The 14,901-nt window shown below is 34.2% G+C and overlaps 1 protein-coding gene across 1 annotated transcript; it reads left to right on the top strand.

The window, feature by feature from the left end:
* Positions 1–3,852: 3,852 nt before the first annotated feature.
* On the top strand, positions 3,853–11,171 carry LOC129883590 (ATP-citrate synthase beta chain protein 2). Its single transcript, XM_055958222.1, has 17 exons — positions 3,853–4,035; positions 6,077–6,196; positions 6,307–6,409; positions 7,105–7,170; positions 7,283–7,406; positions 7,615–7,749; positions 7,875–7,935; positions 8,032–8,108; positions 8,784–8,939; positions 9,106–9,234; positions 9,323–9,455; positions 9,561–9,688; positions 9,824–9,929; positions 10,007–10,083; positions 10,185–10,255; positions 10,420–10,704; positions 10,806–11,171. Exons 2-17 carry the CDS (start codon positions 6,097–6,099, stop codon positions 10,879–10,881), a joined length of 1,827 nt encoding a protein of 608 aa, XP_055814197.1. The 5' UTR covers positions 3,853–4,035; positions 6,077–6,096; the 3' UTR covers positions 10,882–11,171.
* Positions 11,172–14,901: the final 3,730 nt, after the last annotated feature.

The raw sequence follows: 14,901 nt of genomic DNA, 5'->3' as shown, positions 1-14,901 counted from the left end.
CACTTACAAATTCTTACAAATTGAACGGAAGAAAATGACCTTTTTAGATTTTATGCAGATGTAAAACTAAAAACAAGTTTGTAAAATACTACAAAAGTATTTCTGTTGATGGATGAACTGCTTTTTGAAGATATTTATATGTAATTACCTTACAAGTGAATTGATAGAGCAAACAACTTCTATCAAGTTGGTGTATAGGACTTAAATTCTATATCTATAAAATAACAGGAACAATTTACCATTCCTTTTTTTGTTTTTTTTGACCTTTTGAGGTTTTAACTTATATGTATATTAACATTAATAATATATATAAAATCAATGAAAGGCCTTATTCAACACATTAAATATTATATTTTGATTATATAAATTTTTATTTACATAGTGCATATCAAGATTCAGATCAATCCTACATTTTAACATATTGTGATTTGAGAAATCAAATAATAAAAAAAATTAAGAAGTTCACCAATCAGTCAAGGATGGAGTGCGGCTTGGAAAAAAAATAATAGCACAGAAATCATGAAAACTTCTTAATAATATAGTAATAAAAAAATAAGTGATGGCTATTGAAAATTGTTTAATTATTTCACTACAACTTCAGTGGATATTATATAATAAATGATGTGGTCATATGAGGTTGCTAATTGCTTGCTTGTTTTTGTTTCATTTTATATGATTTGCCTCAGCTTTATGATGCATAAAATAAAATATTGATTTCTCGTTAATGATGATATCTGTTTTGGAGTCCAATTAATTCTGATTCGCATCGAAAGTTCATATTTTAAGAAGTAAAATATTCACTATTAAAAATGGTTTCACATTAAAGATTCGAACTCAAAATCTATGTCATTTGATATATATGACAATCTAACCATTCAGCAAACGAGGAAAACCGTTCGAAGACCCCTATTTACTTGATAACCTGCAGACATGAATGCACTGTCCTCATATAATGATTTATTAATACGAAATAATATATCGAATATACGTTAGCCTGCACTAAAATGGAAAAAATAACCTCTGTAGGTGTCAATGTAATGGTCAATAAGACAAGAAATAACTAATTGAATGGCAATATCACGTTTTTGTTGCTGGCTGGCTCTGTTTTTCTTTTCTTAACACAAAATAATAATTAGATGATGGGCTTATTATTTGGTGCAACAAACAACATATATACGGGTCGGTGGTATGTAGTCTTATATTTATCTTATGAAGATAAAAAGATTGTTTTCGATAAATCTTCAATTTAAATAAATGATAATAAAATTAGATATGAGAAAAATACAGTAGTGAAGCAATCATGCTGAGCATAATTAAGAAATAAACAATAGCAACAATATATAATTCGATAATCGAAGCAAAGACTTTTTGAATTTCATTCTTCCGGGAATTTGGGGTTGCAACCAAAAACGAAACTTGGTAGCACTCTAATCAGCTTATTTGTTTAAATTGCAAGATTTTTTTTTAAGGTTGTAAGTTATTGATTGGACTTTTGCAGTAAGAATTTGACTAAATAACTAATAAAGAAAGATAATTCATAAGTGATGGCTAAAAGTTTGGACACTATTTGTGGAGGCTTTTCAACAATGGCAAGTAGTAGCAAAGTTTAGTGTGTCTATGTTTTATTTTATTTCCATTAGTATTTTGTATTATAACAAAGAAAGTGGCACATTTTACACAGGTTAACAACACTTTCTATCTTTTTAATTATTAATAAATTATAATTTTGATTCTTCTGATATCTGAATAAGTACGATAATTAATCTTTAATTGATTGAAATATGCATTGTTGACTCATTTATTAATGAATAGTCATAAAATTTATCATTTTACTTAAATTTGTATTGTTACCTCGTATTTTCTCTCTTAATAAGTAAAAAAATAGAAAGAATAAAAATAAAGAATATGTAGAAGGCCTAGGAACATCCTTTTATCGCATTTTCTATCGAACCTTTATACGTTAGGCTCTAATAGGACGAGATATGGAAATGATACCTATCTCCCTTGTCAAAAAAGTTAGTTATTTGTGAAAGAAAATTTATTTATACTAAAATAATCTAAACATAACATATTGTGTATGTAACGAGACAAAAACATAATTTAATTATTAAAATTAAATAAATTGTCAAAAACTACGAGAAGTAAAATTAAAATTTACTAATAATTTAAGAGATTATACTTTTATTATTCCTTTGAAAAAATATCTTTTGGGTACTTGGATGATGTGGCCTTATTTTATTGACAAACTTTCTCTCTAGCATTTGATCAATTATGACTAGAAAGTGACATTAATTTGAACTTCATTAAATTAAATTATCTTTTGTTCTTTTCATTTGTGGTGTTCCTATTTTAATTTATTTTATTTATCTCTCTTTTTGCCTACTTTTTCTATTATATTATTTTCTTTATTTTTATTTTGTATTCTATGTATTACTTTGATTTAACTCTAAGCATAGCCCACAAATTAGCTCCTAACATTAGGTGTATTCAATTTTGGTAGCAGCCAAGAATGGATATCTATAACCAATCATGTGTTTTAGTTATTTTTCCATAACAATTTTTTTTTAGAGTGGATCATAAATCTAATTTTATTTGAATAATAAAATTTTATAATATTTTCTTTAAAAAAATCAATTTTTTACTATAGTTACAAATTTGAAATTTTCAAGTTATGTTAGGATGTAGAACAAACATTTCTAATTCAATAATGTGGCATATAAGCTACTATGATTAAGCACTTAAAAATTAATGTAAAGAAAATTATGTTGTGGGACATACATGACAGATTATTTAAGATATAAAACATGCCCAAATTGATTTTAGAATGTATAGAATAAGCAATTGAAACATGAAATATAGTAATTCAAATTTTATGTTTCAAACACTAAACATGATATAGTAAGTTAATTATAGGTAACAATAATAACAATAACAATAATAATATCAATAAAAAAAATAAAGGTCAAAATGTAACATCCACAAAAACAGGTCATGTTTACCCTTGATTTTTCAAGTTACTAAAGTCAGGCCAACCTTTCAACAAGTTCCAATCCACCCACCTCCACCCCCACCCCCACCCCCACGCCCATCACATCATATTTTTTATGTATTTTTTTTAATCACATCAAATTAAGAATAATCAATGAAGAGTACTCACATTCGATGCTTAAATCAAATTAAATAATTTAACTATTATAACGATTCTCAATAATTTATAGTGACGGAAGATAGTAGTGATTGATCGCTATTGTAATTATGATAGTTAGCGGCAATGATAAGATTGACGATCATGATGTATGTAATAGTTGATAAATGATCAACAGTAAAAGTGAGTGAAGTAGTGGAATTAGATGCGAAGTCAGAATTTGAAGTTTATGCATTCATAATTTTAATTCATTTAAATTATCGGGTTCTAAAATAATAAGTTTGTACATATTCGATGAATTTCTTACAACAAATAGAGAACTTGAATCAAAATTACAGTATTTACCATAATTCGTAACCAACACACTTGCTCTATCCTGAGTGAAATGTCATCTTTACACATATCTTCGAATGCACAACATCTTAATAATAATATTACTTTGTTATAACTATTTATCACCAGCCTCTATTCAAATTCATTAAGTAATCATAAAAAAATTAAGCGTGAACTAAGGGGTGTTTGGCACGCAAGATATCTCATGATTAAGACGCTATAAATTTATCCCAAGATACATTTCTCAATCTTAATATTGACTATTTTATCGAATTTGAGATTATTTATTTCACGCGAAAGATGGGATAAGTTAGTTCAAAAAAATATAATTTGTTGGCCAACCTAACGATACCTAACAACCTGAGGCACGTGAATCAATTTGGTGTCTTTCAAGGTTGGCTGCTCCGTCCCTCTTTCTCTCATATATATACACTCACCCATCTAACATTCTTCCACGACATACCAACCATCTAACTATTTCACTCACCCAACTCTACTTACAGGGGCAAATTAGATCATTCTTCATCCTCGCTTAATCAAGAACAAATACATAATTGGTACATTTCTAGCATTTTGTTTCCTAGAAAAGTTTCCATTTTTTAAAGATTCTTGATGTTATTTTTTTCATGTTCTGGGATCTGGGGTTTTGTTTTTTTATTGTTTGATTTGGGTTTGATGGATTTTAATTGGAGTTGAGATCTGGGGTTCTGTTGTTTTATTGTTGAATTCTTGATTTTGGTTCCTGTTAGAAGATGCATTTTGTTTCGTAAAAAGTTTCTCTTTCTTTGAATCTTTGCTGTGTTTTTTTGAGTATGGGATCTGGAGTTCTTGTTAGGAGGTACATTTTGTGAATACTAGTATTTTTTTTTTCTAAAAAGTTTCTCTTTTTTGAATCATTGCTGTGTTTTTTTGAGTATGGGATCAAAGATTCTTGTTAGGAGGTACATTTTGTGAATACTAGTAATTTTTTTCCTAAAAAGTTTCTCTTTTTTTGAATCTTTGCTGTGTTTTTTTGAGTATGTGATCTAGGGTTCTTGTTAGGAGGTACATTTGTGAATACTAGTATTTTGTTTTCTAAAAAGTTTCTCTTTTTTGAATCTTTGCTGTGTTTTTTTGAGTATGGGATCTGGGGTTCTTATTAGGAGGTACAGTTTTTGAATACTAGTATTTTGTTTTCTAAAAAAGTTTCTCTTTTTTGATCTTTGCTGTGTTTTTTTGAGTATGGGATCTGAGGTTCCTGTTAGGAGGTACATTTTTTGAATATTAGTATTTTATTTCCTAAAAAGTTTCTCTTTTTTTGAATCTTTTTTGTTCTTTTATGAGTATGGGATCTGGGGTTCTGTCTTTTTAGTGTTGAATTCTTGATTTTAGGTTCCTGTTATGAGGTACATTTTATGATTTCCTAAAAAGTTTCTCTTTTTTGAATCCTTGTTGTGTTTTTTGGAGTATGGGATCTGGGATTTTGTCGTTTTTCTGTCGAATTCTTGATTTTGGGAACCTTCTGTTGATCCAAAAGGTTTTTGGTTCATTTTTGTGATTTTATTGTTGGATTGGCGATTTGGGTTTCTGCCTGTTAGTGTAAGTAAAACTGCTGAAGTTACAGAATTTTTCTTTTGTCTGATCTGTTTTCGATGTTTCCGTGGTGAAATGCTTTGATTGTTGTACAAATATTTGATCTAAGAAAGATCTGCTTTAATGGTCATTTATAGTTGTAGTCTTTTTAGGAGAATGAAGGTGCATTTCTTTTATTTGGTTCACGTGTTAAAGATCTGATCTTTTTACGAGTTTTTTTTGAATATCACGTGGTTTTGAATCATCATTTGCACTCACCTTTCTGCCTGCCTTGCGTAACTGGTAAAGTTGATGTCACGTGACTGGAAGGTCACGGGTTTGAGTTGTGGGAACAACCGCTTGCAAAAATGCAGGATAAGGTTGCGTACAATAGACCCTTGTGGTCTTGCCATTCCTCGGCTGCTGTTTTTTTTTATTTGCACTCACCTTTATCATTGTTTGTTGGCTTTTCCTCATTCAATCAATTATTCATCTTAAGCACATTGAGTTTCACTTTCTTATCATTTATACTTAGTTCTGATTTTCACTGATCACAGGCTGTTTGTAGTATAGTCTTTGGTTTAATTGAACTCAGGGGCGATGTAGCCTGGTTCTGGTTTGTTTTCATTTGTTAAAGGTTAATTTAGAGAAATCTCTAAAGGATCATCTTGTTATAGTAACATATTTTTTTCTCATGGTGTTTGTATGTGGAAATGGTGGATTTGAGTGGATAACTTGGGCCTTGGTGAAGAAAGATGTTCCGAAACGAGGAGTATCCGGGATTTGTATTTGATGTATTCAATGTTTATGTATCTCATCAGTCATCATTGAATTCCTTGCACTTTCACAATTATAGGTTCAAAACTTCGTAATTGTTGAAATTTTAGCTATTTTTGACATATATATGTCACTTTCAGATGCATATTAGCCTGTTGAGATATTGTTTTGGCGGTTGGCTAAAAGTCATGGAGTGCTCCTCTCATGAATAACTTTATTTTGATGGAATTAAACTTTGATGCTTGTGCTGATGTTGCAACTTTTCTGCAGGTCTCGATTAAATCAGCAGAATGGCGACTGGACAACTTTTCTCCAAAACTACACAAGCTTTGTTCTACAACTACAAGCAGCTTCCTATCCAACGGATGCTTGACTTTGATTTCCTTTGTGGTGTGTGTTACATTTCCACTCATTCTTTTTTCTATAAAATAAATGTGCTTACAATATTTGTCGTCATAAGGTATCATTCACATTTTTATAATATTTTTTTGAATTTATAGGGAGAGAAACACCTTCTGTTGCTGGAATTATCAATCCTGGTTCCGAGGGATTCCAGAAACTCTTCTTTGGTCAGGAGGAAATTGCAATCCCAGTACATTCTACGTGCGTTAAATTCATCCCCCACTTATTTGTTTCAATTATATTCGTTTTATTTTATTGGTTGTATTTCCATGACATGTGTGCTTTTTATTTGTCGTTCTGATATCCTAAAGGACCTGATTTGGTAGGCATTTTCAGTGTGGTCCTCTCCCATTAATGTCAATAGGTCTAAAATATTTTGCTCAAAATTTCTTGCAATTGAGGTTCCAAAATATTCAATGTGAACATGCGACTTTCTAACTTTTGGTTCCATTTTATATGGTTTGAAAGATATGCAATGTAAGCAGACATGTCGATGGACTTGTCGCCTTATTTTTTCAATTTGAACTACTTCAGATAAACGAATAGTCTTAATTCTAAGCTTTTACTAACCACCAAAGAAAACATACCTATAGTGCATGCTCCCTTTGTTTCAATTTGTTTGTCTAGTTTTGAACTGACACGGAGTTTAAGAAAGTAAAGAAGACTTTTGATTTTTGTGGTCTTAAACTAAAGATATGTAGAATGTACCAAAATGTCTTTTAATCTCGTGGTGTTGAACATTCCATGTGGAAAGTAGAAATTAAAGAGTTTCCAATAAAGGAACAAGACATTCTTTTTGAAACGGAGGAAGTATGAATGAACTTTGCCTTCTTTACAGACCTTGGTTGTGGAGTCTTTAGTTTTGATAATTATTTGCAATTTTTACCCATCTACAGTGTTGAAGCTGCCTGTGCTGCTCATCCCACAGCTGATGTTTTCATAAACTTTGCCTCTTTCAGAAGGTTGGTACTATTATAGATCCTCCTGGTTTGTTCTTTTCTTTTTTTTTTCCTGGAAAAAAATCTTAAACTAAAAACGATTTGTTTTTATATCTGATCTTCTCCTTAATTGCAGTGCTGCTGCTTCCTCCATGTCCGCTCTAAAACAGCCAACCATCAGAGTTGTAGCTATTATAGCTGAAGGTGTTCCTGAGTCGGACGCCAAGCAGCTTATTGGTTTTGCAAAGGCAAATAATAAGGTATACTAATGTTACATCATTCCTGTTGTGTCCTTCATCATTAGCATCTTTCTTTTCCTTTTTCGGCTACATTCTTGAAGATGTTAAATACTCGGTCAAGCGGAGAATGGGTTCATAAAGTGTATTTCAGTCATTACCTAAGGTCACTTGAGTTTCATATTTAAAAGTTATCAAGCTTTATGACTTATTATATACACGTTGTTTTCAGGTGGTTATTGGTCCAGCTACTGTCGGAGGGATTCAAGCAGGAGCTTTTAAGATTGGTGATACTGCTGGAACAATTGATAACATTATTCAGTGCAAGCTTTACAGGCCTGGATCTGTGGGCTTTGTCTCCAAATCTGTGAGTCATTATAGCAAGTTTTTTTTAATCATTTTCCCTTAACTCATCTACTCTTGCTGGAGTTACAAAACAACACGACATTGTTTTGTGGTTGCATTAGTACTGACCTTTATCTTAATATATAGGGTGGTATGTCTAATGAATTATACAACACAATTGCCCGTGTGACTGATGGAATTTATGAAGGTTGGGCATTCTAAATCCTGAATTTATGTTTTTAGAACATTTTTATATTTATTCATATTTAGACGAATAATACGAGTAAATTTTTGGTGTGCACAGGTATTGCAATTGGTGGGGATGTCTTTCCTGGCTCTACCCTTTCTGATCATGTTTTGCGCTTCAACAATATTCCACAGGTAATTGATTTGCAGTGAAATCCATGGAAGAGATCTTTGTAAAATGATTGGCACTAAGTTCTTTCGCAGCCATGCTGCCAGTAATTCTTCAAGTGACCTCGTTGTCTGTGCATAGTGAAGAGCTAGTTTTATAGATTTATCACAGTAAAGCGTATTCGTAACAATCTGAAGCTTTTTAAGACATGGTAGTCGTGCAAACGGAGAACTTTCCGTTGTTGTGTGAGAGATGTAGATGTCCAAACAAAGATACATGAATGAATTAGTTTGTCTTTGAAGAATACAAGTAGGGAATCACAAAACAACCAAGAAAAATAAAAAAACAGAATAGTAGAAAATCCATTGCTAAAACTTCTCATTCCTAGACAACACGATTGCGATTCAAGTCTCATTTTATTTCACTATTCTTATAGTGACTGGTAAAGTTGCTGCCATGTGACCAGGAGGTCACGGGTTCAAGCCTGGAAACAGCCTCTGGCAGAAATGCAAGGTAAGGCTGCGTATAATAGACCCTTGTGGTCGGGCCCTTCCCCGGACCCTGCGCATAGCGGGAGCTTTAGTGCACCGGGCTGCCCTTTTTTTATAGGACTTGAAAGCTTAATGGGGCATGATCAACTATATATTTTGCCATTTTGCACAGTTTGATGTTCTTTTAACTTATGCTTTGGTAAACTTTAGGTCAAAATGATTGTTGTACTTGGGGAACTCGGTGGACGAGATGAGTATTCCTTAGTTGAAGCCCTGAAGCAAGGGAAAATCAACAAGCCTGTTGTTGCCTGGGTCAGCGGAACTTGTGCTACACTCTTCAAGTCGGAAGTACAGTTTGGACATGCGGTGAGCTATTTCCCTTTATTCTTCATTTCTCGTGAAATGCAGATTAATGCCTCTCTCTAAATATTGAGAGCCGATTGAATTCTTGAAAAGAAAAAATGTATTGATCTCTGATTTGGTGAAACAGTTTTCTGCCTAAATCTAACTTTGCTCGAGACTCTCTTAATAGGGTGCGAAGAGTGGTGGTGAAATGGAGTCTGCACAAGCTAAGAATCAAGCACTCAGAGATGCTGGAGCTACGGTTCCCACTTCGTATGAAGCTTTTGAAGGAGCAATCAAAGAAGCATTTGAAAAGCTGGTAAGTCTCTTGATATTGAGCACACTCAACAATAATAATTCTTCCACTTGGAATTTGTTTTAATAGGTTTACCTGGTCGTTTTTATAGGTCTCGGAAGGCAAAACAACTCCTGTAAAGGAAATAACGCCTCCACAAATTCCTGAGGATCTCAACACAGCAATTAAGAGTGGGAAAGTTCGAGCCCCAACTCATATTATTTCCACCATATCTGATGATAGAGGTATTGACTGAAATTTGACTAGTTATCATTGGTTGTTTTGCTTTTTTCGGTGGCTGAATAAGAGTCGGAACCAATGCTAATTTTGTCTTGCATTTCCATCTATAGGTGAAGAGCCATGCTACGCTGGTGTACCCATGTCATCTATTGTGGAGCAAGGATTAGGTGTCGGTGATGTCATTTCTCTGTTGTGGTTCAAACGCAGCCTCCCCCGTTATTGTACACGTTTTATTGAGGTAAAATTAGGTGTGATTGCATTGTTAATGTTCTTAGCTAAAACTATGAAATTTGCATATATTGGACTACATGTTCTCCCCCTTGTCGTTCTGTTTCTAATCATCCGTTTTCTTGTGGTTGGTTCGATTTGGCAGATTTGCACTCTGTTGTGTGCTGACCACGGTCCCTGCGTCTCTGGTGCTCACAACTCCATCGTAACTGCCAGGGCTGGAAAAGACCTCGTGTCGTGTCTTGTTTCTGGTATGTCATACTTTAATTTTAAGGTAGTTGTCGATTTATCGTTCAATCAGAGTAGGAATAATGTGGTTCGGTAACAGGGTTGTTGACTATTGGTCCCCGATTTGGTGGTGCTGTTGATGATGCTGCCCGATACTTTAAGGATGCTTACGACAGGGTGAGTCCATACGATCTAAGCTACTAGTAGAGTAGAAACAGTTCCTGCTACTCCCTTTTGAGTGTCTGGATGAATAAATGTTTGCAATTCTTCGTTTGTAGGGTCTTACACCATATGAATTTGTTGAAAGTATGAAGAAGAAGGGCATTAGAGTGCCAGGAATTGGACACAGGTAGCTTTTCTCGTAATTCATTATTGAAATTAAGTGTATTTTGCAGAAGCAACAGTTAATATTGTAGTTGGACAAGCTAAATGACATTGTAGTGTTTCATGCTCGGAGCCTTGTATGACTCTTTGAATGCATCTCATGCATTGCATCTACTTCTCGTGTGACAGGATCAAGAGAGGTGACAACAGAGATAAGAGAGTGGAACTACTTCAGCTTTACGCAAGGGAAAATTTCCCTTCCGTTAAGTACATGGAATACGCGGTTCAAGTTGAAACCTACACACTCTCAAAGGCAAACAACCTAGTCCTCAATGTTGACGGAGCCATTGGTTCCCTCTTCTTGGATCTCCTTGCTGGAAGTGGAATGTTCACCAAGCCGGAAATTGATGAAATAGTAGAGATCGGTTACCTGAATGGACTGTTCGTCCTGGCACGTTCCATTGGTCTTATCGGGTAAGTCAAATGCTGACACTTCCATTAAACTATTCGTCTACGTTAAACATAAATCTAGTCATGTTAAACGATTGAAACCATAACCTTCTTGTGAATTTTAGGCACACGTTCGATCAGAAGAGATTGAAGCAGCCTCTATACCGTCACCCATGGGAAGACGTTCTCTACACCAAGTGAAGACGCTTTCAATAGCAACAAGAAGCAAAAATTTGCCTTCTCTCCCTCTGTATCCAGCATTTTATCAAAGTATTTTGTTAACCATTTTGTTTATGATCATTGTTCATGTTTTAGACTTGTATGCGTATTCCCCTAAGTGCTTGTTGAGCATTTTTTGTGTAAGTTGTTATAAAGAGAACTCTTTTTGTTTCACACGAAAGAGTTTTCTTCAATTCCAATGTACGAAAGAAATAAACGCATTAATTGTTTTACCTTCTCAAATCTAAGTGGGGAGAATGTCTACTGTTCAACGTTGGAAACGGAGTATGATATTTAGAGCAAAATTTGGGGGTGTAAATGATTTTCACCACTTTGAGTCGTCGTGTGATGTGGTTAATGCACAAAACTTGTTTCAAAACACTTTATTCCTTTAATTGTGAAGGAATTTTGTACACTATCATGTCTTCAAAAGCTAATTACTTGTAACTTGTCTTTGTAACCTGAAAATAAGGTAGGTAATTTTTTATAGGTGCTACTTAAGGGTATGTCCAAGTGGTCAATAAAGTGAGAAGAGAGTTACGGGTTTTAAATTCAAATTCTAGAGGAAAAAAGCACTAGACGATGGTCAGTCACCGTTTCTTGGTAGCATGTGCCTATGGAATATTCTAGAAGCGGGCAAGCTAGTCTGGACATCCTTGTCAATAAAAATGTCCTCACTAAAAAAATTCAATCTTTTTGGGAAAATGGCTTAGCTCAGCCTCAGTTCCAGTCTTTCAGGTACAAGCAACAATTAAGTTCAGAAACTTGGAGAATGTTAAATTCCAGAGAGGTCAAATTCAGCCCCTTTGGTTGTACAGATGAGGCCAGTTTTCTAGTCATTGTTCTGAACCATGACCTCATAAAGTCTCCATATCTCACCCTTTCCGATCCCAATTGTGGAATCACACTTGATATATTGTAGTTGTTGTAATGTATCTCTCTAAACCCTGAGCCGAGAGTCTATTAGTAACCATCGTTCTACCCCATAAAGATATATTATAGGCCGTGTATATTCCACCCTCCATACTCCATTGGCATAATTGCACTGAATATATTATCATTATTGTTGTTGTAACTTGTAATGTCTCTGAACCATGAGAGGCCTGAGATCATCAGAAATTGGAACTCATGTTAGGACCTAGAAAGTGCATTTGACATCACTTTTTACTGAATTCTATATGGGATCTATTCCAAGAATTCTGGAATATTTTGAACATTAGTCAAGATTTTAAGTTTCTTCTTTTAGCATAAGGTTTGGATGATTGTGGATCGGACTGTCGCTTATGTCAATGGCATACGCATACGCGCATTGACCCCATATGAATTTCTGAAACGACCTCAAGTTAATGTTTCATCTGCCCCATTTTAATTGCACATTGATTTCTTCCTTTTATATGCTTTTGTTGTGACTAAGGGTGTAATTGAAAACAACTGACAAATTTAATTGACAAGTATTTTGGGATACTAAACGACGGTTAATTTGTGACGATGAAATTGGGCGATTTTCTCATTTTCCGTAGGTGTTTGCCTGTGAATATTTTGGTAATATGGCTTTTGGTCAAAAAAATTTTAAAACCTTTATGGGACCTTTCGTAAGTACTCGGGAGAGAAATAAGTGTAGCATCGGCCCGATCCGCGGTGTATTCATAGGATTTAGGGGCAGTACAAGCGCAATTATGCGATTTTCTCATTTTCCGTGTGTGTTAATCCATGAATATTTTGGTGATATGACTTTCGGTCATTTTTTTTGAAACCTTAATGGGACCCTCCATAAGTACCCGGGAGAGTAGTATGAGTAGCCTCGATTCGATCCATGATGTACTCATAGCATTCAGAGGCTGCACAAGCGAAATTAGGAGATTTTCTCATTTTTCATATGTGTTAGCTTATGAATATTTTCGTGATATGACTTTCGGTTAATAGTTTTTTGAAATCTTTATGGGATCCTCCATAAGTACCTAGGGGAACAGTACGTGTAGCTTTGACACGATCCATGGCGTGTTCATAGCATTTAGGGGTCACACAAGAAGAATGAGACGATTTTCACATTTTTTTGTGTGTGTTACCGTATCAATATTGTATGCTATAACTTTTGGTCAATTTTTTTCTAAAACATTTATGGGACCCTCCATAAGTATCCATGGGAGCAGTACGTGTAGTCTCTACACGATCTACGGCGTATTCATAGTATTTAGGGGTCACACAAGAGGAATTAAGCGATTTTCTCCATTTTCGTGTGTGTTAACCTATGAATATTTTGGTGATATGACTTTCAGTCAATTTTTTTCAAAACCTTTATAGGACCCTCTGTAAGTATCCGGGGAAGCAGTACGTGTAACCTCTGTATGATCCACGACATATTTATATCATTTAGGGGTCGCACAAATGGAATATGATGATTTTCTTATTTTTTTTACGTGTTAGCCCATGAATATTTTGGTGATATGACTTTCAGTCAATTTTTTTTAAACCATTATGGAACCCTCTGTTATACCAAGGGAGTAGTACGTGTAGCCTCTCCACGATCCACAACATATTCATAGCATTTAGGGATCGCACAAGCGAAATTAGGCGATTTTCTCTTTTTTCATGTGTGTTAACCCATGAATATTTTGGTGATATGAATTTTAGTCATTTTTTTCTGAAACCTTTATAGAACCCTCTGTAAATACCCGATGGATCAGTACGTGTAGGATTGCCCCAATCCACTGCATATTCATAGCATTTAGAGCTCGCACAAGTGAAATTATGCGATTTTCTCATTTTTTGTACGTGTTACCTCATGAATATTTTGGTGATAAGCTTTCGGTTAATTTTTTTCGAAACCTTTATTAGACTCTCCGTAAGTACCCAGGAGAGCAGTGATATGACTTTCGGTTAATTTTTTTTTCGAAATCTTTATGTGACCTTCGTAAGTATCTAAAAAAGTAGTACGTGTAGCCTTGACACGATCCACAGTATATTCATAGCATTTAGGGGTTGCACAAACAGAATTAAATGATTTTCTCATTTTTTCATGTGTCTTAGCCCATTAATATTTTGGTGATCTGCCTTTCAGTCAATTTTTTTGAAACCTTTATGGGACACTCCATAAGTACCCGACGGAGAAGTACTTGTAGCCTCAGCATGATACATTTCATATTCATAAGTCATAACATATAGGGGCCGCACAAGTAGAATTATGCAATATTCTTATTTTTCGTATGTGTTAGCCTATAGATATTTTGGTGATATGACTTTCGATCAATTTTTTTTGAAATCTTTATTGAACTTGCCGTAAGTATCTGGGGGAGAAATAAGTGTAGCCTCTGAATGATCCACGACATATTCATAGCATTTAGGGGCCGCACAAGCAAAATTAGGTATTTTCTCAATTTTCATGTGTGTTAGCACATGAATATTTTGGTGATATGATTTTCAGTCAATTTTTTTTGAAATATTTATGATACCCTTTGTTAGTACATGGGGGAGCAGTATGTGTAGTCTCGCCATGATCCACGACATATTCATAGCATTTTGGGGTCGCACGAGCGAAATTAAGTAATTTTCTCTTTTTTCGTGTATGTTAGCCCATTAGTATTTTGATGATATGACTTTCGATCATATTTTTCCAAAACCTTTATGGGAACTTTCGTAAAGTTCTCAGTAGAGCAGTTCGTGTAGCCTCAGCACGATCCACGGTGTATACATAACATTTAGAGGCCGCACAAGAGGAATTAAGTGATTTTCTCACTTTTCATGTGTGTTAGCACATTAATATTTTGGTGATATAACTTTCAATTATTTTTTTATGAAACCTTTATGGGACCCTCTGTAAGTACTGAGGGGAGCAGTATGTGTAGCATCAGAATGATCCACAACATATTCATATCATTTAGCGATTGCACAAGTGTAATAAGATAATTTTTTTCATTTTTCGTATGTCGTAGCCCATGAATATTTTGGTGATATACAACTTTCGGTTAGCTTTTATCCAAAATCTTTATAAGACCCTCCGTTAGT

This window comes from Solanum dulcamara, chromosome 1 (assembly GCF_947179165.1).
Source record: "Solanum dulcamara chromosome 1, daSolDulc1.2, whole genome shotgun sequence".
Classification (NCBI taxonomy): Eukaryota; Viridiplantae; Streptophyta; class Magnoliopsida; order Solanales; family Solanaceae; genus Solanum; species Solanum dulcamara.
Note: the sequence above shows the minus strand (reverse complement) of the source record. Positions and strands in the feature narration are given on the sequence as shown.